The sequence below is a fragment of the Patagioenas fasciata genome, chromosome 2 (assembly GCF_037038585.1).
Source record: "Patagioenas fasciata isolate bPatFas1 chromosome 2, bPatFas1.hap1, whole genome shotgun sequence".
NCBI lineage: Eukaryota > Metazoa > Chordata > Aves > Columbiformes > Columbidae > Patagioenas > Patagioenas fasciata.
Genome location: NC_092521.1, coordinates 71362164 through 71387940, shown reverse-complemented (window position 1 = coordinate 71387940; position 25777 = coordinate 71362164). Strand labels below are relative to the sequence as shown.

At 38.6% G+C, this 25777-nt stretch overlaps 1 protein-coding gene across 13 annotated transcripts in view; it reads left to right on the top strand.

The window, feature by feature from the left end:
• Window positions 1-25777, top strand: part of FHOD3 (formin homology 2 domain containing 3) — a 386693-nt gene that overhangs the window by 241140 nt on the left and 119776 nt on the right. For all 13 annotated transcript variants that reach the window (XM_071804400.1, XM_065831130.2, XM_065831129.2 and 10 more), the window contains exons 7-9: window positions 13166-13277; window positions 19662-19756; window positions 25088-25231. In XM_071804400.1, coding sequence (XP_071660501.1) covers window positions 13166-13277; window positions 19662-19756; window positions 25088-25231 — 351 coding nt within the window. The remainder of the gene's footprint in view (window positions 1-13165; window positions 13278-19661; window positions 19757-25087; window positions 25232-25777) is intronic.

Here is a 25777-nt window from a genome sequence, read left to right as displayed (position 1 = left end):
TAGTGCTGTGTAATTCAGCAGCGCCTTAGGTGACATGTAGTGACTTGTGCGCCCATAAATCAGGTTTCTAAACACTAGCTGAGTGGAAGATGCTGCCGCTCAGCTCAGAAATCCACCACATGGGAAACTGGGAATGTGTCTGGGCTCAATTGCATTTTGTTTTCATCTTGGAGTCCTGTGAATGTAGAAAAAAGCATCTGGACTATACCAACCATGTGAACTAGATTTGAGGATAGCCACCTTTTCCAGACCTGGGAAAGCTGTGACAAATAGGTGATTGCTGGAGAGATGTGACTGTTTCCATTATATTTAGATGCTCCTCAGGAAGCAGCTTTATTCATTAACTTTATTAGGCAAGTTGTCTGAAGGTAAATTAATGGGTATGGTTTTTCAGTCAAACCACAGATTTTGGGTTTCTTTGTGTGCCTGATAATACTCAGAAGTTTGAGAATAGAGAAAAATCTCCAGTCTGTACATAGGAGTGAAATACTGCTGCTCTTGCCCTTCCAGTAATAAGTGGAATATATACATATATGTTTCCTTTGTGTAGTTTTTATTTTATTAGTTATTCTTTCAAGAGGAATTGGTGGTGGGCTTTTTTCCATGGTTTTATGTAGGATATTTGTTCTTTCAACAGTTTTATCATTTCAGTAGTCCAAACCACTAGGATGTTGTTTTTTAAGGTGCCTAAAAAGGATAACCTGTTAACAATCATTTACTTAAGAAAGATGTTGCAATAGAGAATACATATTATAGTTTGGACTCTTTGTTAACACACTATCTTCAACCACTTCCACAGATTTTATACATAGCTTGTTTTGATTTTGAGTTTTTACTGTTGAAATGTTGTCTATGAGATTGTCCAGTGTCAGGAAAGGACTGCCAACCATATCATTAAACTTACAGGGGTTTTCAGGTGAAGTTGTTTCAACCCAGCCATAGTTTTTGTATTTAATATGAGTACATTTTAATGGAACTGTTGAAAGAACAAATTTCACGTGCATGAAACCGCAGAATAATAACAAAGTCATTTTCCACTGTACTTGCAGACTCAAATAGTTTTTTCCCCTAGGGCCCTCAAACTCAACCTTGATATTATTTAAACAGGACATCGCCAAGGCCACTAACTCTAGCAAGTTGTTTCGTGAGCAGAACTAATGAAGCAATTCGTTATCTTTTTTCTCCGTCCTTGCTTTTTCCTTCCCATCCTACATGCTCTTTGTATCATCAGTTCTGTCCTATGTCCCGTACCTGTCTGTGGTACAGCTGGCAGCCTGCAGTGTGGCTGGTGGAAGCCTTCATGAAGACCAATTTTCTAGCTGTCTGACTTTCAAAATAGCTGGAAAATTCCTTTTCTCTGATAGAAATGCCAACTTGGGGGTCTTTTCTAATGCAGTTTTCAATTTGAGTAGGAATATAGCTCAATTACTGTCAAATATGACTGAATTCAGTTGACAGATTCTATAGTTATAGCAAAGATTTAATCCTCAAGTGGGCAATGGGAGGGACAGCACAGCTGTCTAAGGAAACAAGGGTGAAAATTGAGTTCTTCTCATGACTGTCATGTGTTAGAGCGGATTTGATTTTTGTAAGGAGGCTCTGAGAGAAGGTACTGTGATAGTTTCCTTATTTCTCTGGTTTCGACCATAACTCAGCAGAGCCACACATTTTATTGTTGACAACTTTCACAGACAGGGACATGGTCATCTCAGAGGCCCTCCTGAGCCATTCTGTGCACTGGACAGAAGGAAAATTAACTCCATGAAGATGCCAAAGTTTGAGATGCTGCTTTGTACACAGTTCCTATGTCAAATGTTGCTGCAGGTCTGAAGCTTGTGAAGCAGTCTGTGCCAGTGTCATGAGAAAATTCATTTTTGCATCACCTACAGGCCAGCCTGTACAAATCAGAGGTCTGGCCATGATAGGAGGTGGGTCTCAGAAGAAGGTGGTTTGATGTGGAGCAAGTCAACTTCCTTCTAAATAGTTTCTAATCAGTCATGAAAATTAAATTGTATCCTGCATCTGGAAAACAAAATATTTTTGAAAATACACACTAGTCAAATATTTATCTGGAGACTTAAAAAAAAAAAAAAAGAAAAAAAAAAAAAAGAAGATGCAATGTTACGTCTTCTGTTTGCCTTTTAACCTTGCAGGTTTCCTATATGTAAAATGCAGTGAATTGGTGCCCACTTCATAGAACTGTTGCATGATATGATTAACTGTAGATGGCTTTAAGAGACTAAAATTCAATGTATGAGATAAAGTAACACATCAGTAACTTATCATAGTATTTTGAAGTATTAACAACTTATCCCTTCTCTCCTTAAAGTTCATTGCCTTTTGTTTTGAGTACAGTGATATATTACATTAGATGCCTTCGCAAACCAGGATGTCACTGAGCCACATAACAAAAGAGAAAATAGTGTGATATGAAGGGGATTTTGGAGAGAGGAGTGAAGATAAAGTCCTGTCTGTAATTAAGTTCATAAAAACCCTTTTCCTCTCTCAGTTTTTTTGGAACACAGCTAAGGAAATATCAGCTTGGCTCTGCCCTAGGAAAAAAAGTTGCTGAAACTGCCATTCTCCAAACCTTTCCTGTTGCCAGAGGTTCAGCCCAGCGACCATCTGTTGGGGACAGCCTAGTTCAAGGCTAAGTCCATACATCAATGTAGAGGGCTGGTGGGATGGCTCAGGATGCAACTCTTCAATCATTACAAGAAAAAAAAAAATCACACCCATGTGCCAAATGGCCTTAATCACATTCCTCCTATGTAGGCACACACCCAGTTCTTGTGATCAGTATAACAGTACTCAGTGTTTAAATTTTAGTTTGCGAATGCATCTATTATATGAAATTCTAATTACCTGTGGTTTCATGTTGCTTATTATCTACTTTCTTTTTATCAAAATATAAAATACCGCAGTTGTGTCTGTTGCTCAACAGATCATCAGAGTATCGGTCAAGAGATATAAGGTTATTTTATATTCATTCTTTTCATCAGGAATGCATTTAGTTTATTCTAATAGAAGTGCTAGTGATTCCTAAAGACCATTCTAGTCAGACAGTATGTTTCCCGATGCTAAGTTGCATTAGAATGACATTGTCCACATCATAGTATTTAATTTTTGCTGAGGGCTCATTTTGTATCTGCCAAAAAAAAAGTTTGTGTTATCTAATGAAAGGAACAGACTTTCATAGACAGTCCTACTCTGATACATAACATAAAAATGCTAGAAAACCCTTCCTATGTGTAAACAATCTGAGATTCGTGTCTGTAGAAGAAAAAAGAGAAATGTCTATTCCTTATTAAAAGCTGTTTGATAGCACATAATATGCTAGCATGAGTTTTAGCAGAAATTGCTTTTCAGGTTACTGTTAATTCTCTCAAGCTAAACATTTCATACCATATCTAAGATAATATCATCACAATCCTTAGCCAGACACAGAAGGCGGGTCTAGATGTACTGCTGGTGTTCATTTGTCTGGAGTCTCAGAAGGCACCAACTTTTGGGACGAGTTAAAAAAAGCATCAACAGGTTGAATATGATAAAACTGTACAATCTGAAGAGAGAAAGAAAAGAAAATCTTGTGCAAATCTTTACAAGTGAAGCATAATTCCTGTTTTGAACATAGACTGATGGCAAATTTCCAGTATTTTTGTTTTGTGTTTTGCAATGTAAAAAAGCTAAAAATTTAATTGAAAACAAAGCCTTCTGTTTCAGCAGTTTCTGAAGGAGCAAAAGAGAAAGGTGCTTAAAACTAAGGAATATCTAACAGCTCTGTGTTTGGGGACCTTGACAATGGTGTGATGACACCATCTGAAGAGACACCTGAGACTGAAGAAGTTTGATCCTTTAATGTCCTGTAATTTCTGTGTCCTATCCCATCCTCTTTTCTGGCTGAATAATTATATGTAATTTCCAGACAATGAACAGTTTTCACAGGAGAAACTGAGGAGATTAGTCCAGTTGCAGGGGAGGAAAACAAGCAAAAACCTCTCTCACTTTATATTTTGTCCTGCAAAGCTGTGAATGGCCTTCCATTCATCTTGTTATAAAACAAAGACCGACATCATTTTAAACATTTCATTGGCTGAGAAAGTCACTTCCCCACCTCATGGGAAGATCGTGGTTGGTATTTCAAAGCAAGGAGAGGAGAATGCCTGAAAAACCCTGTAGCATCTGCTGTCTCATTCCATGATCTGCAGCACTTTGTTTTTAAACAGTGTCTGTACTATGTGCTGATTGCCGCATGAGAAATGTAGCTACATTGTTAGTTCATTAAAAATGGCTTAACGCAGGGCCAATTTCCACCCCCAAAATATTCTTTTAAAGCTACCATCAGAATTGCATGTATTCATCTGAGAGCCGCTTTGGCCTATAATATGTTTTGATTTGTTGTATGAATTGACTGCTTCTGTGTAGAGATTTTTTTCATTTTTCCCTCTTCTGCTTCTGGGCCATGATTGATGATCTAAATAATCATTTCCAGGCACAAGCCTTTTTTCTTTTTTTCCTTTTGACCAGTCACTAATCACTACTTGCTCATCCCTGTGTTTTGTTGGTAAGCCCGATGAATTTCTTTTTAATGGCTTTTTTTCTCTTCATGTCAGAAATCTCACCACAGATAAATGACAGATACACACCACATATGTGTGCAGACCTTATAATCATTATCCAGTACGTTTGCAAAGTTCTGAGAAATTTCATTTTAAGAATAGTAAATGCATGCATTTCTCTTCCACCCCAGCATCACATGCTCTGCAGAGAGAAAAGCTCAAAGGAACATTCAGAATTAGAAAACCATTGCTTAATTGATTTTTTTTTTAGTATCTCAGTCTAGCTCACCTTCCTGAAATGTCCACACCTTCAGTCCTGAGCCTGCAAAGGACTTAACAGTTAATTTGCCTTATTTAAGCATCTGTCTTTGAAAATTTGAACAAAAATGGCCAAATATTAAGATGGGGTCTACCATTATTTTAACGTATGCCAACTGATAAAAATTCCAATGCTTAAAATAGACACGGCATTGTGCACACTCTTGCCTGTGTTACTGGTATGTCAGAGATCACTTAACAGTCACAGTCTTAAATAAAATGCCTGAGTGTACACAGAGTTCAGGACCTAGAATGGGGTATTTATATACTTTATGCATACTGTATTTGACTGTTACTTCCCATGTATCTCAGCTTTGTGGTATCTCCCTGTTCCCTGCACACCCTGTGACTGGGAGAGTTGTTGCATCTCTGATAACAAAGTGGAGAAGTTGGCATTGCAGCCTCAAAAGCAGCTTTTAAGGCCCCAGCGCATATGAGCTCTTCCTCTCTTCTAGAGAGGGGTGATTACACTCATTTGTGAAGTTTTGTGGTGTTCTAGAGGTTATTTAGGTTATTCTCTTTAAAAGAGGCTGCTTTAAAGTTAGATGGAAAATCAAGCTGACTTGAAACACTTGGCTCAGGTGATGCAGTTCTGGCATTCAGAAGCTATGAATAGAAAGGAACTGGATTACTAAATAGAATTGTCACCCTTTTTGGAATGAAGAAATTGACCTCAAATGTCAGGTTTGGAGAAGAAAGTCAGAGAATAGAAACTTGGTTTCTTTGTTCTGTAAGGCATTTGCAAATCTTAGTGATAGGGGTTTCCAAATGTTTTACCCTCTAATGCTTTTCTCCTTATTGACACCTAGACACCCCAATTCTGATACATTTTTGTCTGGATTATATAAATGCTGTACAACGTATTTACAAAGCTGTTTGCTCTTGCTGTAGATGTTAGAGTTCTTTCCCATGTATAGTCACACCTGCAGACTTCTGAGATAGCATGTGTCCAGCCATGGTATCAGAGGTGGCTCTCCCTGCTTGGGCACCCAGTGCTGTCTGATTGAAATTAGAAACAGATGGTTTTCTGCCATGCAGATGTGAGAAAGGTCCAGTAAGATTCTGGCTGCAGTGGAGACAACCCTGTAACATAAATACGGGTGAACAGCTTGTGAAATATCAAAATGATATTGTTCCAGTGATTCAATAAAAGTAATCTTTATCAGAAAATACTGCAATGTTGTATGTGTCAGGTAAATTATGTTTCTAAAAGACTGTCTACAAATATATGTGCTTGGTAAAGAGCTCTTGTGTGTCATGCATGCACATATCTGGCACTGACTACCTGACTCAGAAATAAGATCAGCCTCCTGCTTTGTACACATCCTAGTTTATGGGCTGTAAATACCTTAATTTCTACCAAAGCTGTGCTATGCAAACAGATGCCAATGTAAGATTATCCAGTTGTCCTTCTTTTTCCTCATCTGTTTTCAATATTAGATTTCTGATTTCAGTCTGATTTCAAGATTAGATGTTTCTCTGAGAACAATGGCAGAAGTGTTCCAGGTGCATTTTCATCTTTCAGGGAAAGAAAGCAAACAAGTTGACATGGTTCTGGGGTCTGCCGCAAAATACAGACACCTTATGCCAGAGCACTAGTACGATAAGATTGCGTTGTGCAGTCGTCAGAAGGAAACTTTCTTTCATACAGAGCAGAGAGCTTGCATTGCCCATATCCACGAATGCTTGAGTTGAAGCATAACCCTGAGACTTCTAGTATCATGTAAACTAACAGTAAAATAGTAAGCTATTATAGTAGCAAAGAAGTAGACAGGCAATAGAGAGTAGATATACAAGGGCAGAATATATGTACTGCTCTCTTTGTATATGTGGAAGTGTATGTGTGTTTAGGTATCTCCAGTTTTACCACATCCTGAAGGAGCTTTTTAACCTATGAGCAACAAATATGGCAGGAAAGCAAGGAACTGGAAACAAACTCAGGTTGCATCCCAAATAGTAATTTGGAAATGTTAGAAGATATTTTTCATCTCTGCTTCACTATAGAGCTCCTTTTTTCCCTTTTCTCTGCTTTGCTTTGCTTGATTTTTTTTTCTTTTTTTTTTTTTTTTTTTCAGTTTTATCCTTACCCATCTCATGAGATTTATCCAGAGACATAAGCCAAAACTGTGCTTTGCTCCGACTACCCTGTCTGAACAGGAGACACAGACTGGGAACAATAGATACAGAAATATATGGAACGTAATATTTTAGGAAATCCTAGGAGAACCTCAATGTGTTGCTTTTTTTTTTTTCTTTATGCACATCTAACTTTCTGATAAATATGTCCTGTACTTTTTTTATGGCCTTGGCAGTAATGCTACAAGCTTCAGGTGAATGTTGTGAGGACTAAATTTGGCAGGTTTTAACTGGCACCTCCTGTTCTGCCTCTTGTATTCTTTTGCCTGTGGTTTTCCCTTGAAAAATACCCTTTAAGGGTATTGAGTCCTAGTAACTCTTCTTAAAAATCAGGGAAAATTACAGGTACTTCTTTTAGCATCACACTATTTAATTCTGTCTACTCATTCTGAATAAGAGAATATAAATTTGAAGAAGAGTTAGTAGTATACCCTTGTGTCAAAAAAGGCCAACTGGAAGCAGCCTGGTTGGTGGGAGTGTAGCCACCAAGTTGAAGAAGTGCCTCTCCCCATTTGGTGCTGATAGTGCTGCATCTGGCATTCAGGGCTCCTGGTTTGGACTTCTCGGTGTGAGAAAGATGTTTACCTACTGGAGCAAGTCCAGCAGGGCTTCACTGCAGTGGTTAGGGAGGAGAGTACATGGTATGTGAGGAAGAGGGACCTGGGTTTGTTCACCTAAGATGAGAAGACAAGTGGTGTTAGATCCCTTCCAACTTAAATTATTCTCAGATTCTCTTAAGCTCAATATTTACATTTCCTTTTCCTTGCTTACTACAAAGGAAAATATTATATTATATATTATGATATATGTTATTTTATATATATACAATAGATACTGTATATTTTATATATACACACATATATATACATAGTCTTCATTCCAGGAAGATCTTTCCTTCTCTTTGTGAACAGAGGGTGGTTTTACCCCATTGTGAAATGAGAAATGGAGCTGCGTTGCAGCTGTTGGCTGTTCCCACATCACAAGATCTGAAGTTGGGGGCATCTTCACACCCCACAAGAAAGAAAGGCTTCAGCTTCCCTGTGTACCTCTCACCTGTGGGCCAGGCACTCATTGCACTGCAGGTTTCTTTAGCTGTAGCTCTCCCTGGCTGTGTTGTATCAACAGGATGAGTACATGGCCTATGAGACCATGTCAAACCTTTGATTAGGCCTTGGAGGATTTGGCCATAGTAAATCTTCAGTTAAATGTCAAATACCCATTTCTCCTTCAAATTTGAATAGCATAAACCCAAAGCAATTACATTGTGCTTAGTGAAATATGAAGTTTTCAGTCAATTTTATTTTTCTTTTCTTCCTTTAAAAAAAAAAAAAAACACTAAATTTTTAAATCTGAACTTTGCAACGATTGCTTTGGTCTCTAAGTCAATGAACTTTCTGACAACATTCCTTGTAAAGGCTTAAGCCTTTCCTGGCAAGTGCTCAACAACTGGGACAAGCTTTTCCATGAGACATGAGTTTTGCAGCCTGTTGTGTGGTCTCTTTGGCTGGGTCTGTAACACATTTCCAATTGTCTAAATATAAAGAGATAACAAGGAAAGAGACTGCCCAATCCAGTGTATAACGTAAAGCAAGACAGAGGGAAAAGGTTTATAATTTTTCTTCTTCCTTTTACATTGCTGGCTGCCTCTTATCTTTAGCCAGAAAATGCTAACATCATTTCCTCTCTATAAACTGGCTTGCACGTCATACAAAAACACAATAAATTTTGCTGATTCAGTGCTATGAAACTGACGAATCTTGATTTAATCTCAGAACTGTTAAAACGTCACTTTACTGAGCCCATGGATGCACATATTGCCTCAGTGAGCCATCTTTTCTAAATAAATTGATATTTAATGTGGAAATTGGAAATTAATTGCAACAACCTATGTTTGCGAAGTGATGATACCGGGACTTTTTTCTTCCTTATCTACCACAAGCACACAAGCATACCTCTTTTATTGTTTTACACCATCTGGTCCTGTTTGTTCTAACAGTGTGATTGGCCCAGGGATTTTAGCAGAACTGCATCTCTGTTGAAGCTGATTCAGAAATCAGTTGTGTCCATCTTCTCTACTGAATGAAGGTCCAGTAAATCATAGAAACAGCCTTAAAAGCCTTCATGAAGTTTTTAATGGTGATTCAAATGAATAGGGGTTCACCTACTTGTCAGTGAAATATGAAACTTGTTTCTATTGTTGCTGCTTCTGTCCCTTTTGGGTACATCATGTGAAATAAAACAATACCTATGACTGGCAAAATTTCCCATGAATTCACAAAGGGAAGCAAGAAAGTCAATGAACTGTGGCTCTTTTTTTCTGTTATGTGATCTCCCAATTTTGAGATACATGGTTATTTTATTTACAAAGTAGCTGGCTACTATTTACTAAATAATTGAAAAGGCATGCCCTGCAAACACATTTTATAGTCCATTTACAAAGTTATGAGTATCTCCCGCTTTGACAGTCATCATATTAATCACAAATGGAAACTTTCTCAATAGCTCTGGTATTTTGAACGTTGTTAAACTGTCATTCTTGGTCTTGGCTGAAACCTTCCCCATTGCGATACCCGACACTTAACGTGTTATCAGCAGCATGTGTGAGCTGCTACAGGCAGGTCAGGCCCACAGGGGATCATTTAACAAGTTAACATCATGTTGGAGTCCACATAAGAAAATGCACCATGCTTCACATGGGTCTTGGCAGCAAGTATTCCTGGAACAGACCTTTCAGAGACTTCTTGGTGCCATAGTGGATAATTAGAGTTGATTTTAGTGTGAACATGCCAGGCTCTGGACTGTCCATATGTCTGAGAATGACAGACTGTCAGATGTCTTGGAGGGCCTTTGGCTGGCTGAAGACTTCAGTTTCCAGGGGGCAGTGGAGCTGCTCGATGATTGCCTGCTTCTGTCAAGAAGCACTATTAAAGCAGTATTGAAAATTGTCATTGCAGGATATGTGCAAAGGTTGTGTGCATCACAGGCAGGTCCCCAGTGTAGGCACTGTGAGGCTTAGTCTAGGACTGTAGTAGTTTGATTTTGTACTTGCCAAAATGTCTGAAGCAGATTGCAGGCTTAAAAGTGCCCACAAGGGTCTCAAATGCCATTTTCTCTTGAGTAGGAAACAACAAAATGCATTTTTTTTCAAAGCTGGTGGCCATGCTGCCTACTAGCAGAAAGCTGCTGTGGTATATACCTTCACCTATAGGCACCTCCGCTTCCCAGGGCTGATTGAATATTTTGTGAGGAGTTGGATAAGTCCCAAAATTTTGCAGGCTGAGGAACTGAACTTATAATGTCCTTCTACTAGCTAAATGGCAAGCAAAACAAAGCTTTTCGTATCACTCCTTTTCTCCAGGACTGCTTTTGGATGGTGTTTATTCCTTATGCTGTCATCTGTTACCTTGTTAAGCATAGGAGGTTGGCACCTGCAGACAGCACCTGAATAATCAGCCATCCTGAGCCTTGTTCTGCTGCAACTGCATTGGGCTGCCCTAAGGCTTTACAAGGTTTGCAGCATGGCTGGTACAAGGTGTGTAGGGACGACCTCCTTATTACCACAGCTGCCATGGCCAGCAGGTAGCAGTCAGAACAAAGGCATTGCAGATGGTCCTTCTTTCTTGGAGAAAAAGAGATTCGCAAAATTAGACATAAGCCCAGTGTGCTCTGCACTGGTTGCTGTCAAATGGAAATGCGTGGGAACTTATGGAGTACTTATGTGTAAATGCATCTCATTGTCACCGTGTGGCCAAACCTTGAGATTTTAAGAACCATTAAAAGTAATATCCAAGATTTCCTTTCTAAGGAAAGGATTCTGATAAGATGAATGAGTAGTAGCATACAGTTGATTATCTGAAGAGCATGTTAACACTAGATTGTTTACAGTGTTCTGGTGACTCTTGTTTTACAGAGTAACTTTACGAAACAAGTGGAGACTTGTTGGAAATTCTTTCAATATGTCTATTAAACTATTGAACTTGATTGCTAAGGGAAATGTCACTGCAGACCAGAAACAGTGTGGGATTGGCCTGCCAGGCAAATACACAGCTGTCTGGTGCAATCTGGAGGAAATGATTTGCTGGTGTATCAACAGTGCCTTCCAAGGAATGATTATGCTGTGTGTCATCGGATTTCAATTTTCTTTAATTTGACAGCCCCATGTATCCATGAAGTATCACTACAGCTATACAACTGCAAATTAGGCGAACTCAGCATCTTAAGGGACCTGGTCAGCTTTGTCACTGGGGTTTTCCTGACCATCAGCTCTAAAATTAACTGATTCAGTGATACTTCAAGTCTGAAAGAGTCTAGATTTTGACAACAGAAGTTTTTACATTGCTAGTAGTATCATTGCAGTGCATTAAGCTCAATTCAGCATGAGTGAGTAAAGCCCGAGAAGCTAGGGAAGTACCTGGGTCACTGTTCACACTGAACTCTGTGTTTATAGCAGTGAGCTGCAACTTGCATTTTAACTCACTGCCTTAAAGGGAGCTCGAATCTGTCTCTATGGGTGGAAATGTGAATGCAGTAGCTTGAGTGTATGCCCATTGCACTCACAGGATTTTTTAGACTATAGATAGACACAACCGCTGTCTTTGAGTGCATCTATGAAGTGATTAATAGTGATTCTTTGCCTCTTTGTTGTATTGCGAGGAATTGAAAAACTGAGGGAATGGGAATGAGGTAGTACTGAAGGAAGAAAAAAGTGTAAATATGTATATATATACACACACATATATATATTTCCCTGAAACAGTTTAGCAGTACAGGATAATGACTTTTTTTTTTCCTTCCACGTGAGACGTTTTAATAACCAGGTGGTTTTGTGTCAGACTGCCTACTGACTTAATGTAGTGAGACAAAGACAGGGATTTTTGAAGTGTGGCTTATCTCTACGTGAATGTACCCTAAAGTAGATTTAAAAATCTGTCAATGGCAAAGGAGAGAGTAATGACCACATTACTACAGCTGTCTCGTTAAAATCTTGCACGCTGCTGGATAGATTTGTTGCAGAACAAGACAGCAGAAAAATACAGTAAAGGTACAAATACAAGTTTTTCTGGAGCCTGATTCAGTTGCAGTAGATGGGAAATTGTGCTTCTGGGACCAGAAGTGTATCGTATTTTATGTGGCTTTAAATCCATTATTTAGATTGAGGATATAACACATTTGACCTAGAATCAATTCTCTTAGTAAAAGTTCTCTCATCTGGGCATGTAGAGCCCTGCCTGTTATAACGTCCTCCTTTTTCTCATCTCTTCTTATTAAAAGCTCCAAATATTCCCTTAAGTAAAGAAGTTTGGTGTTTTGGTTTGTTTGTTTGTTTTTCACATACCTGATCATGCCAAGCAAGTCCCTGAAAATTCCTACTCAGCGCTTTGAAAATTAATCTAGTAGTCTAATGGTCCTCTCTGGAAACAGGAGTTCTGTGATAAAACTCTTAGAGTTTGGCTATTGATTTCCAGTCGGTCCATTTTACCAGTGTTGAGTCTTTGCTCAGTTCACGCTCCTGAGGATGTACATAAAAGCTTGAGTTTGAAAACCTGCAGGTGGAATGCCCAGTTCCAGTAAATGACACATTTTGTGTCAGGGGGGGATAGTTGGAGATTAAACACGTTTTCTCCCAAGTTGTGTTAAATGGGGAAGATTGATCTGTTTAATAATTTAACCGTTGAATAGTAACATTATAAGAAAAGAAGAAAGCATGAGGAGAGAACCATCCCATCATACAGCAATTTGACAACATTAAAAGCTCACAGTGAAAGGGGGAAATAAATGTTGTGCTGAGAAATAGAGGAATATATATGTTCTTAGCTCAGTACATTCTATGTACATCAGACTTGGACAGCCATGTTGGAGATATGCAGAGGTGCACGCGTAGGTGAGGTGTTCAACCTTGTATTACATGTGGCAGCGTTAACCTTTCGTTTGGATTGACTATTGAGTCTTCCCTAGGAAAGCACTGCCTGGTGAATATGATTTTCAGCCAACTGGCTACCTTTCATTTTCTCAGTCCTAGCACAGCTTAATCTCTTCCATTCATGTGTTATTACTAGATCTGGATCGCTGCGCTTGCGTCTTGCCCAGTGTCATGTCGCACATCTGGAAATGTTGTGGTTTGCTGAATGACAAGTTGCACTCTTTCCTTCCAGTTCCGCCTGGTGGTGAAGACGGCGCTGAAGCTGCTGCTGGTCTTTGTGGAGTACACCGAATCCAATGCACCGCTTTTAATCCAGGCAGTATCTACCGTTGATGAAAAGAGAGGTGAGTAGCCTTGCTTGGGGGGAAAAATTCCAGCACCACTGAGATCAGGGTGGCATTTTGTCACTGATTTCAGTGGTTCTGGGGTTGCTGTCGTGATGCCTGCTTTGTGCAACATACCCTTCATTTCTCGATTAAAAGCTTATTGTAAGTATTCATGCAATTTAAGATTGTTTTGAGGAATGAATTATAGTGGGAAAGTGAAGAGTGAAAAGCCAAGGAGCCCGGCAGCCTCCCTGTGCACCACCATCATTGACCCTTCCCTGCACCCCCACACAAAGTGAACCCTGTTGCGTCTTCCAACCTTGGAGGCTCCTTCGGGCCAGGCCACCTTTCCACTTCCTTCTGAGAAGCAGAAGCCTGATTTAGAAGAGAAAATGATATCTAATCAGTGTAATCCCTTTGAAGAGAAAGACGAGGTCAGTAATAGTACAGGCTTTATAGTAAAAGCAAAACCATCTGTTGTTACATTAAAATAAAGCCCTTGAGCAGATATTATGCGATGAAATCTGTTACCCTTCAGGCTCATGAAAAATACTTGAATATGTATACTGTATTTTTTACAAATAAATAGAAGAAAAATGGTTCTTTTTTGTTCTTCCCACAAAGCCATTGCTAAGCTCCTGGGGCATTTTCTCTTGATGCAAAACATTCCTTTGCCTCAAGGAAACTTTTTGAGGTTGGGAGAGCCATTGTTGTGGTCTCAAACACATGGAGGTTCAAAGTGAGATCCCCTCTGTGGAACAACTGCCTCCATGCTGAACTTGTTTGAGCGACTTGATATGGTAAAAGTGAAACAAAAATAGTTGGGGGATGGGGAGAAAGGTGGTGCCAGAAATAGGAGAAAGTAACCAGGTTTTGCTTTCAGCTAGGAGTGTGTGGAAAAGACTGAAAAAAACACCCAGATTCTCTTGTATGGCAGGGCAACAGACAGGGTCAATTGAAAACCAGTGTAACCCTCTGAATGGTGGACACTTCAGGTTGGCTCTCTGTTTTGAATTAAAACCAATAAGCCTTACAATGCCATAAGCAGAAACGTAATTACAATATTCATGTAATTGTGAGCACTATGATTTATTTTTACAGTCAGTCTTAGTATTTCCTCAGCTCTGTGAACTCACTGGTATTCACAACATATTCAAATTGCCATCTGTTCACATGCTAATAAACCTCATTACAGAAAACAAGGGAGAGAAATTAGGACCCTAGACACACTATCATGAACTGTGTTTTCCTTCTGTATCTGTAAAACAGCCTCAGGCAAACAGTTACATGCCCAAAGTAATAAAACAAGTTCTGTAACAATAGAAAACATGAAAAAAAGTGATTTAGTTAGATGGATACTTGTTAGGATCATGAGGACAGGGTTTATGCGAATTCTCATACCTGTGGGTTGGCAGATTGTCTCATGAATTCTTGTAAATAACTTAGCCCCAAATACTCTGTTTTCTTTCCTTTTTTTTTTTATTTTTTTTTAATTATTCTTATTATTAAGCAGTTATACTTAGCTTTTTTCTTGGTTTAGACTTAGTTCCTATCTTAGGTCATCAGTGTAACAGCCCTTCGCTTTTGGCTGTGGATGTGCTATGTTTTAATTTATGTTTTGAAATGAATGGCTTATAACTGAGGAGTACCTGTCTTTAATGACTGATTTAATGGAAGAGAAATACAGAGGAAGAAAAAGTGATGTGCCTTTTCTTGAAATGTTGTCATAAATCTTGCAGGTATATAATTAAGCTTAGCACTGCTTTGAAAAAAGTCCAATATTTCATGTACATACAAGGTGATGAGATATGACATAATTCTTCAACATGTGTACCACACATGATTAACATAAAGAACCCCATAATAATTCAGCCTGGTTTCAAAGTGATCCCATCTGTGGTTTCTATGCAAGAATACATCCAGATGCAAACTGAAGTGCAGAGATTCACGGAAGTGCCACCAGATACAAGCAGACCATAAGTGAATAACTGCATGGCCCTCATCATATAGGAAATAACTTCTCGTTATACTTCCATCTAGATCCCCAGCATTTCTTGTTTCAGAGCCCCAGAGGAATTTGATCTCTTTTCAGTTTAGGCATAGCAAGACTGTGCAGGCTCTGGAGAGCAGAGCTGACATTGCACTCTGCTGTCTGGAGCTGCTTATCATGAGCATTTTTTCAGACAAGAGATTAAAGCTCTGTGGCTGACCTGGACACTGTCACATACTATGTGTGAATTCTGATTTCTTGTTTAATTATTTGTAAATGGCTCATATTATCAGTATCTCCACTTTTCCTGCCATTTCACACGTAGCTAGATATCCAGTATATTAATGCCCATATGGTGGGTTTGATGGAAGGCTGTACGTTCACACGTATTTAAATAACCAGGAATACAAGATGTTGAGGTCTTTCCAAAAGTATCGATATATTTCCATCCTATGGCAACTAGAGATGGGCAATCTGTAAGATGGTGGCAGTCTTCATGCATGGTTCTGGCCTGATGTAAGACTTTTCATGTTTTATACATACAGTGCATGTCCTGGTTAGTCATGATGTCAAGATTTTGTATAGGACATTAATTTTTATTTTATTTTTCTGAGTTTCACGTGTAAAAACATTTAAAAGAGAAAGTGAGAAAAGACTGAAGCTTTAAACAATGGGCAACATTATTCAATAGACTGTAGCAATATAATATGGGCTTAATTATTGCAACCCCATAGTTCTCCACGTGTTTATACTCCATGCATGGCTGCTTGCAATGTGTAGTAGCATCAGGGTTGAGGGTCCAGCCTTCCTGTGGGAGTAACCAGGATAGTGAGCTGTGACCAGCGAGAAGCCTGTGGAAGGCAGACGAGCAATTCTCATTTCACCCATTAGAAGGCAGGAGAACACACACAAAACTCGACCTCTGCTGTTTCACTTCAGTGAGCTTGTTTCATCGCTCTCATCAATTTTGCCGCGAGTCCTGCATGGAAGTCATAACCCTACGGGAACATCCCAGTCTGCTCCCCGAAGAATTGCTGGGGTGCCACATCATCATTCTTTTACATCGTCATTCTTCTACATCACAATCAGGTGGAGGAGACAGGCTGGAAAGTAAACCTTTTTAAAAATTGGCAAGTTTAAATGATTTATAAAAATAAACTCCGTAATATACAAATATTAAATAGATGTACAGTTTTTACTAGAAATGTGTATGCATTGCCAAACCTAGATTTGAGTCTAGATTTTTCAGGATTTGTTATATTTTGACCATTACACTGAAAATGGAAGATGCAGATTTTAGCTCTGCATAATAGTTTCCTCAAAAGTTCCTCTTTGTCTATAAATGGAAAGCTTTTCAAATTCTCCACAATACAAATAGCCTTTTAAAGGAAAAGGGAAAATATACATCATGTTTTTCATATCTCTTGTGTGAGTGTCATTGTTTTAGTACAGCAATCAACGGGTTTAGAAAAGTCATCAGTTTTTTTTAGTGTATGATATTCCAAGGTATTTTTCACAAAGTTTTTCTGTGCAGCTTGAAAGGAGAAGGAGTTTTTTCACTGTCAAACTATCATGACAAAAATATTGCCTTGAAAATCATATTTTTCACGTCAGCTCCAGTTTGTGGTCTCAACGTTAAGTGGGGACTCTCCAGGAACAACATATTTGGAAATCCAAGCTCAGAGCATGAGAGTGAATGAGAGCAGACACTTGCTCTGGATCTGCCCATATCCCGTGCTCTCCGGATCATAGCATGGAAACTATAGGCTCTCATTATATATTAGCAAGGAATGTTAGCCCAAGTATAGTAATGCAGTAAGTTCGTGGTGCAACTTCCACTCCATGTCCCCAGGTGAATGGGCAGGCTTATGACTGTTTCCGCTTGACAGTTCAGCTTGAGATCATAATGAGGAAAATAGCATTTGAAAATAAAGGTTCGGTCTGGTACAAATTGGAGTAGCTCTATCGAAGTCATTGATAGTACAGCCTCCTCTTGATTTTAGTAAGGGAATAGATGAATTTTGAATTTAATGCTAGATTTTGGAAATTGCCTCAGTTTAGTAGCAGCACCTTAATTAAAGGCTTTGAAAGATGGATGAAAGATAGGACTGCCTTACTAAGAAGTGTGCCTGATTAACAATTTTTAAAAATTGTATTCTGAAAGAGAGACATGGCATAGGTAGAAAAAAAATCATGGCTCGTCCTTGCAGGAAAACAGCAAGATGATCCTGAAAATATTTTATTATAATGGAAAACTGTGGAGACATTCAGGCAAAAAAAATCCAAAACAACAACAACAAAAACAAACACCAGGATTCTGTCTTTAAAAAACAAGATTGCTCCAGGAAGAATAAAGCCTGCCTGCAAAATACAGGCATCTTTCCCTGTAAGGAATAATGCAGTTGATTAAATAATTGGTTTTTTATGTTGTTGTCAACTCGCTTTTTTCCAAATGACGTTGTTATAAATCAGACTTGCATAGTTTCCCCATTTTGTTTCTCTTTCTTATTTTCTTCCACTTTTATTTTTCACTAGAAACCACAGGAAGACATTTTTGTACTGAGGATATCATTCCTGCTGATCATATATCATTTGTGAACCGAGTGAATTTGTTCCACATGTCTTTTGAACATGTACTGCACAAAATGTCTGGTAATATAGAGAAGCTAGTATAGAGGTGTCTAGTGTGTTTTCATTACAGCTGTGTATTTGGATAAGTATTTAATTAGTAGTGCACATAAATACATCTGGGGAGCTGTGAGTGAACACTCCCTTCTTTGATTTTGCTCAAGATCAGGAAGTTCTGATTTATTATTCAGTAGTAAAGATCAGAGACTGTCTCAAAAAGTGGGGGAGAGAAAACAGGAGAAATATTGCTGTCTGTGCATTCGTTAATGCACAGGTTTTTCCACATACTGCACTGCTATCATCTTGAAAACAGAGGTCCTTGGGTAGCAGAGATTTGGTGTCTGTGTAGCAGGTTATATATAAAACATAAGCATGAATAGACAATGGCCATTATCATGATGAAAGTAATGCAGAGGTTTAACCTCGGGATTACGGATCAGTCAGCAACAGGTGGTTGTGATGAAATATTTGCATTTTACTGCTGGATTATACTCACACTATAGTCATCCCTATCATGTTTAGGGGATGTGGGCTGTTGGAGAACTCCGTGTTTCCCTCTGAAATTCAAAGACTCACAGTTGTGCTTGTGAAGTTGAATTGAGTATCCTCAAGTCAGGGTTAACTTTATTCCAAACAAAACACTGAATTATAGTATTTTCCTACCAAAATGACTCTATGATTATTTATTTCCATTTCTTAGATAAAGTAGTTACGTGTTTTGTTTTCTTTTCTTTGGTAAATGCAACCATCTGCTTTTTGCCGAATGAAATAGGATGGTTTTACAAGGTGCCTTCCACACAAGAGATTATCTTGAGTGGGTCTGGTGTTGCCTGTCTGATGTTTTTGGCACAAGAACTCACTGGGCCACTTGGGTTTAGGCATCAGATAACCATGCAAATGCAAATCAATATGCAAATCAAGCCAATACATCATAACTAGAAGCAAAAATTTTGACTTAGTGGAAAAATGAGAGGAACATATCTGAAAGTTCTGTAGAGAAGATACTTACTAAAATAATTTGTGTAAGAACCAAGGCAAAAATCTTCCTCTCATTGATCATTCTGTTTATCCAAGACACACAGACTGTAATTTGAGAAAACTGTGTTTCTCTGCCACTTTGTTTTGTTAACAGGATTTAATGCAGCGTAGCTCAGTAATATCTCTAGGCATGTGCACAACAAGTGCACTGAAAGCATTACCATATAGATTTTTGTAGAACATTTATCAAAGCCTATGTAAACCTATGATAGGTGAAGTAAAATTCCTCTCACCTGGTATTCAGAAGTTCGGTGTTAATCAAACTGGGCTAACAAAGCTTCCTTCATCATCAAAGGGAGAGAAATAGATACCTCTAGGGATACCTCTAGTCCACGTGGCATATTTTAGATCCCTGCCTTACGATGCCTTTGCTGTCTGCCTTAACTTCACTCTCAGTGAAGCTGGGGAGACCAGAGCAAGCATATCAAACTTATTTTCCCCGAGGGCCGCATCAGCCTCATGTTTGCCTTCAATGGGCTGAATGTAATTTTAGGACTGTATAAATGTAGGAGTAGTTACATCTATATAGTCCTAAAATTACATTCAGCCCCTTGAAGGCAACCGCGAGACTGATGCAGCCTCCGGTTAAAATGAGTTTGATACCCCTGCTGTAGAGGGAGCTGGATCTTTCCAATTCATTTTCCACCTGGCCACATATTCCAACTCATGCTACTTCTTGGATAAATGTGGATGCCACAGCTTTCCATTTTGATTACTGTCAACAATGGTTTCTGCTTTTCCTCTAGGAGCCAAGCCGTGGTCCAACATCATGGAGATCCTGGAGGAGAAGGATGGGGTTGATACCGAACTACTGGTTTACACAATGACCTTGGTTAACAAGGTTTGTTTACTTGGTTAGCAAAACTGGTGGAGATAATATTATGATTTTCAATTGTATAATGATCTTCCCTGTTGAGTATATATGATAAAAGGAGACCTGTCCCAGAGAAGTTGCAGGACAAGCTGTAATCAATCAGCACACTCCTGATGCTGGCATTGCAGTCACCCAGAGGCAGCAGCTGGGAGCAGAATTGCTATTTTGCTATAATAGATGCTGTGCCGAAACATGGTTATGACATGGCTCCTCTCCCAATGCTGACAACACTGTGCAAAACAGAACTCAACCAACTAGCTCAACGCATTAACCAAGGAGAGAACGACAGCAAGTGCTGGTGAAAAGATCACATGGCTCACAAAGGCTTGCATTGTGCACAATTTTCTAGTTCCACATCGTTTTGTTTTTTGTTTTGTTTTTTTACTGCCAACCAAATACGATGAATTTAGCAGGTCTGAGTGCTAGTAAGAGTGTTTCTCCTTAAAAAATGAGGTTACATTTTCTCTCCTTTCTTTATATTTTCTGGTGTTCTATATTATAAGTAGTGGTTTTGCATTAAAATCAAATGTTGTCCAAAGTACTCATTTGTGCTTTGGGGAAGGAGAAGGTGAAAAGCCCATAGAAGTTAGAAATTTGTTAGTGTAAATTCCTTAAAAATTAGAGTCTAGTCATATACAAATCTTAGGGTGAATGAAATTAAATATAGATCTTTTAAAGTGCACAGAAGATCGACATACGACTAGGAAATCAAAATAGCCATGTGTTTCATGGTTATACTTAATGGGCCAGAGTTGTTATTGTTGTTGTTGTTATTATTATTATTATTATTATTACTATTGAGTTAAAGATCCTGAGTGTTGTTGGAGGTCATAAATCAGGCTGCCAGCTTACTGTGCTCATAGCTACATGTTTGGAGCGGTGGGTTCCTTTGGATTTTTTTGATAAAATAATTTCTTAATGGCAGCAATGATGCCTGAGAAGAACGAACTTCTCCCTGTGACATCACTGATGACACTGTAATTTTACTTACAGCCACCCTTGCTCCTGCTTACGTGGTAGTAGGGATCCTCTTTAACTTTTAAAGAAACCTTACCTCATCGATGTACTCTTTCCAAAAGGCATCACCAGTTTTATATGTGTGTAGCTGCTATTAGAGCCAAGGCAAGGAGGTTTTAATGACTATGTTTTACACCTTGATGTTTCATATACTGATTCCTCTTTCTGAGATAACTGTCTTCATAATTTGCACAGTTGTAATCTACCTGGTGTTTGACTTCAAGAATTTCATTCTCTTTTATTTTCTCATCTATAGTTGATTCATTTAGTCTGAGTTTTCACTACATTTAAAGCTATTTTTAGGAGGAGATAGTTCTTTATGAAACACACAAAAAGAAAAAGCATCTCACAGTCAAAGGACCAAGGCAGTTATGAAGATCAAGGAAGAGAGGAATCCCACAATACCACACTTATAATTATGATGTGGCTTATGGACAGCTTTATGATGTTTTTAATGGGATTTTTTTCATGATTATAGAGAAAACAGCAAGCAGCATGTCACAGTTGTAATTTTTTCCCCTGCAGAGAATACAAAGAAGGCTCAGATGGTTTCATCTTCTCTAGATGAGGAATTGTCAAGGTTTTCAGTGCAGACAGAGTCCTCAGAAGGGATTGTATTAAGGAAGCAAACTTCTACTCCTTTTTCTTTCCCTCTGTATACATTTACAGACTGTTTTCTTTCCTGCTTAGGAGCAGAAAACACATCTGTCCAGACATCAGAATTGCTCCAATCCTTTTTTTCCTCTCCCTCTCTTTTCATTTTACTTAGGCTGACCTTTCATTAACCCACTCTTAATTTGGAGGGAATTTGGCATTAATGAATCTCTTAAATGAAACTGATCCCAATGCAGCTATTTTTGATTATGTATAGTTGCAGTACAACCTCTGTTATCTTCCTTTGGTTAGTTCTTGTGATCTGCTAGATCTTATTCTAATCTCTACTTTCTTCATTTTTTTTACTGAGATCGAGATGGCTTAAAGCCTTTGTGTTTCCTTTATATTAAAAAAATATCCTCATCAAATCAAATCAAATCAAACCAAATGAGAGGGAAGAGCTCAAAGCTACCCAGGCTTTCCTGCGAGGGCTTGGGAAAGCAACTTGGAAAATCACAGTGCAAACAAATAAAAATCTTAATTTGGAGATGTTTCCTCAAACTGAAACTAGATAGAGACATAAGAATGAGTCTTGACATCCATATTCGTGCTTCCTTTGTACACCTGTGTTCTCAAGAGTTGCAGATTTGAAATGCCACTTTTGGTCTAAGTTAACAAGAATGTAACAAAACTCAGAAAGCAAGCCACAGAGTAGGTTTTAAACACTCTTCTCCAGCTGGCTAAATTTTCATTCTCTATACAGTTTTCCATTTTGTAAGGTTGTCTTTAAAGCAGGAGGAAATATTTGGGACTTACGTGTGTATTTTGATGCAGGAATAACATGTTGAACTTAACCAGGTACTCAGAAAGGACCAAGGACCGACCTTGGAAGGACGTACCTAACTTATGGTCTCTGCTCTGCCGGTTGTGGCTTTTGTTTCCTTTATAAAGCCACTAGGAAAATGCAGGCCCACTCTTGTTTTCTACAATCACAAGCTAGAATTAATCCATCATTTATGCAAGCATTTCATGTCCCTTGTGTTATTTACTGCAGAAATCTTCCTGCTGAGCTAGACTGAACTCACCTTGTTGTGACAACAGTGGTGCCCTTTTACATCTCATTTTATAGTGTTAGAAATTGAGTTCAATATGCATTAGGCTCTGAAAATGGTTCTCTGAGTTTAATGACAAACCATGCAAAGGAAAAATATTTTATTTCTATACTTGGGAGTTCAATTGCCCAGTTCTGGCCAGTAGCATGCAGTGAAAATTGAATTTCCACTGCCGCATGATTTAAAATTATATTAACCAATAAAAGACTGCTGACAAAAGCAGGGTTGCCAGTAAATAGTACCTTATGCTGCTGTTTTCCCTGTCTATAGCCTGCCTGACCTTGGATTTTAAAAAAGCTATGCTTTAGGGCGGTTGATCTGCATATCAACATGAAAACCGTTTGCCAATATTTTAAGAAGTAAATTCTCAGAGGATCTGTGCAGAAGATCTGACTGTTTGTCCACCCTTTTGCACATAAGATATCACATCTTATTGTGCCTGAAGATGTTTTGGTCAGTGTAGCTGCTCTCTACATCTTTCATAAGCAAGAGAAAGCCTGATAGACATAATTTTCTGTTATAGTATTTCCATATCCACATTAAAGCTCCATTGAATTTACAGTTTGATAGCTTCATTTGCTGAATCCTCATATTTCTACTCAGTGCTAAGTGTCAATTTAGGAAAGAGGAAAATGTGCATGGTATCTAGTTTCAGCATAGTTAAGGAAAATTTAATTTCATGGTCTTCAGTGAGTTTTAAAGAGGCTTTAAATACTGTCCTGGACAGAGACAAATTCTTAATTAGAGCCTGAACATATAACCCTAACACTTCATTAATGTTCGTGCTAAGCATTCCTGTTGCAGTGTACCTCACCAGACAGCAGATAATAGTCCTGTAATGACTGAAGAAGATGTTTCTGTCTTGTGTTTAGTTTAAAAAAAAAAATAAAAATTAAGAAGTAGCTTGGTGATGCACATTTTCCAGTGCCTCATTTCTCAGGAAAGAGGTGCTTTCACAGGGCAAGGTATTATCATGTCATTCAGACCTCTTTTTCTGAATGTAAACTTCTTGGCCCAGGGAGGCAGCCCAGAGTGGTTGCTCTCTTCTGCACTCTGCTGCTCAGAGCCTCTTTGGAAAAGCCAGGCTCTAGAAAACCAGTGTTCTTAGAGCACATTTCATCCCATCCAGGGCATGAGTAGATGGAACTCTCTGGACAGGGCCTGGTTTTTGCATGTGCTGTCTCTATCTCTTGCTATTGGGAGTATAGATAAGTTCCCTAACTAATTAAATAGTAGAAGGGTAACTACTTGAGAATAAGCATCTCTCTGATGAGTTAATCCAGAATAACTGTGTTGCTTGCAGTGAGCACTCTCCCATATTTTGCAAAAGCAGCTCTCTATAGACTGATTCTTGTAATGAGGTATATGTTGCTCTGCAAGTAGGTTGCACATGATGTTCAGTAGTTTCTGTTCAACATGATCAGAATTAGACTCATTTTTCTGCATCATGCATAAAGAGCAGTAAAAAAATCAGCACAAGCTGAGTACAAATCAACGGCAAACCAGAAGAGTAGTGTTTTTTCTTGTCTTTGTAAATGTCAGCAGGACTCTGGTGGATGAAGTTCACTTGTGCACTCAGCAAAGTTGTCCAACACCCATGTCCTCTTCCCACACATCGTTCTGTAGTAAAGCTGTGAGTGGCTTGATTCATTGCCTCTCGTTATATATACTGCAGTGGCATACTATGATATATATATGGTGTACTGCAGACGATCACCTTCCTCTTCTCAGTTTTCTGAATTCACATAAAAAAAAAGGAAATGGCCATGGTAAGAATAATGCTCTCTTTTGAACATAGAGCAGGTGCCATAGAAAACTCTGAACTCAAACAATTCGTTTTCAATACCTGTTGTTATTAGTATTCTTTATTTTCTAGTGTGCAAAAGCTCCTCTCACTGTCACTGGTAACAACTTACCCCATAATCAGGAATTAGTAACTTTTACTATTTTATAGGAGTTAAGGAGTCAGTGTGCCTTTAATAAGACTTTTCAAGTTGAAAGGGAGGAGTCAGTATCTCCGTAATATTCAGCAATTTGTGTGCTGGGAGGATGGCCTCTGCTGCAGGTTTGGAGGACAGTAGGCACATGGTGCAGGATATTTCCCGCTGTCCTGACATCACACAGCTGTGCGTTGGACTTTTTCTTCTTAAGGCCAAACTTACAGGAATCAGTAGGAAATCAGCTTCACTGTTTTTAGCTAAACCGTTTTTTTCTCTCTTTGCTTTTATCCCTGTGTTTGATGCTTTAACATTCTCTGTTCTTTAAATCTGTACTTAAATGAAGCCAGGAAGAATCCAACTGTGTATTTTAAAGACCCACATTTTCCATACTTTTTTGTATGAAATAACAACACTGATTTGTTTTGCCAGTTATTCCTTTTTCTGCACAGTGCACAAAGTTGTTTGTTAAAAGCTGTGCCACTTGTTTTTTATTTTCTAGCAGTGTCTCTAATCCCACATAATGGGTTTTACTTTATTGAAATCATACATAGCACCACTTGCCACCCGCTTTTAAAAACCTTTGGTTAATTCTTTTCAAAACAAACAGATTTAAATGTTTTTCCTTTGATTCTTAGACGCTGTTGGGGTTGCCAGATCAAGACTCTTTCTACGACGTCGTGGACTGTCTGGAAGAGCTAGGCATTGAAGCCATTTCACAGAGACACTTGAACAAGAAAGGAACAGATTTGGACTTAGTTGAGCAATTTAACATTTATGAGGTAACATAACATGCCCTGTTTTATGCATCTTACAGCTTGTGCAAACTTCAAAGCCAAGAGGAGGGGGAAAATGTAACCTAGGTGAAATTCGGTTATCTATTTTGTTTTAAAAGAAAAACATCTGGTCTCTAGAAGTATTATACACATTCGTATATGTGACCTACTACGCTACATAGCTGTGTTTAATGCAAATGTGTTTCATGGTAAAGCTGGGGCATACTCCAAGGCAAACCATCATATTTACTAGTCTCCTTAGAGGCAGTTCTGCCTGCAATTAAACCTTTCTCAGACTGCTAGTTACACATCCTGAAGTATAAGTTCTTTCCATATGCAAAAGTTTTCAGCTCATGGAAAAGGTTTGGCTGAGCTCAGCTTTGCAAATGCCACTTGTTCTGCAGCTGAATACCCAGCAAGTCCTTGTTTAAGAGTTTACACTGGACCAAATTCTATAGAGTGTGCAGCAATGGAGTAATGAGTGACTCCACATTCGGTACCTAAGTATAAAATAACTACTTCTGAAGTATTTATATTTAAGGGTAGGATATC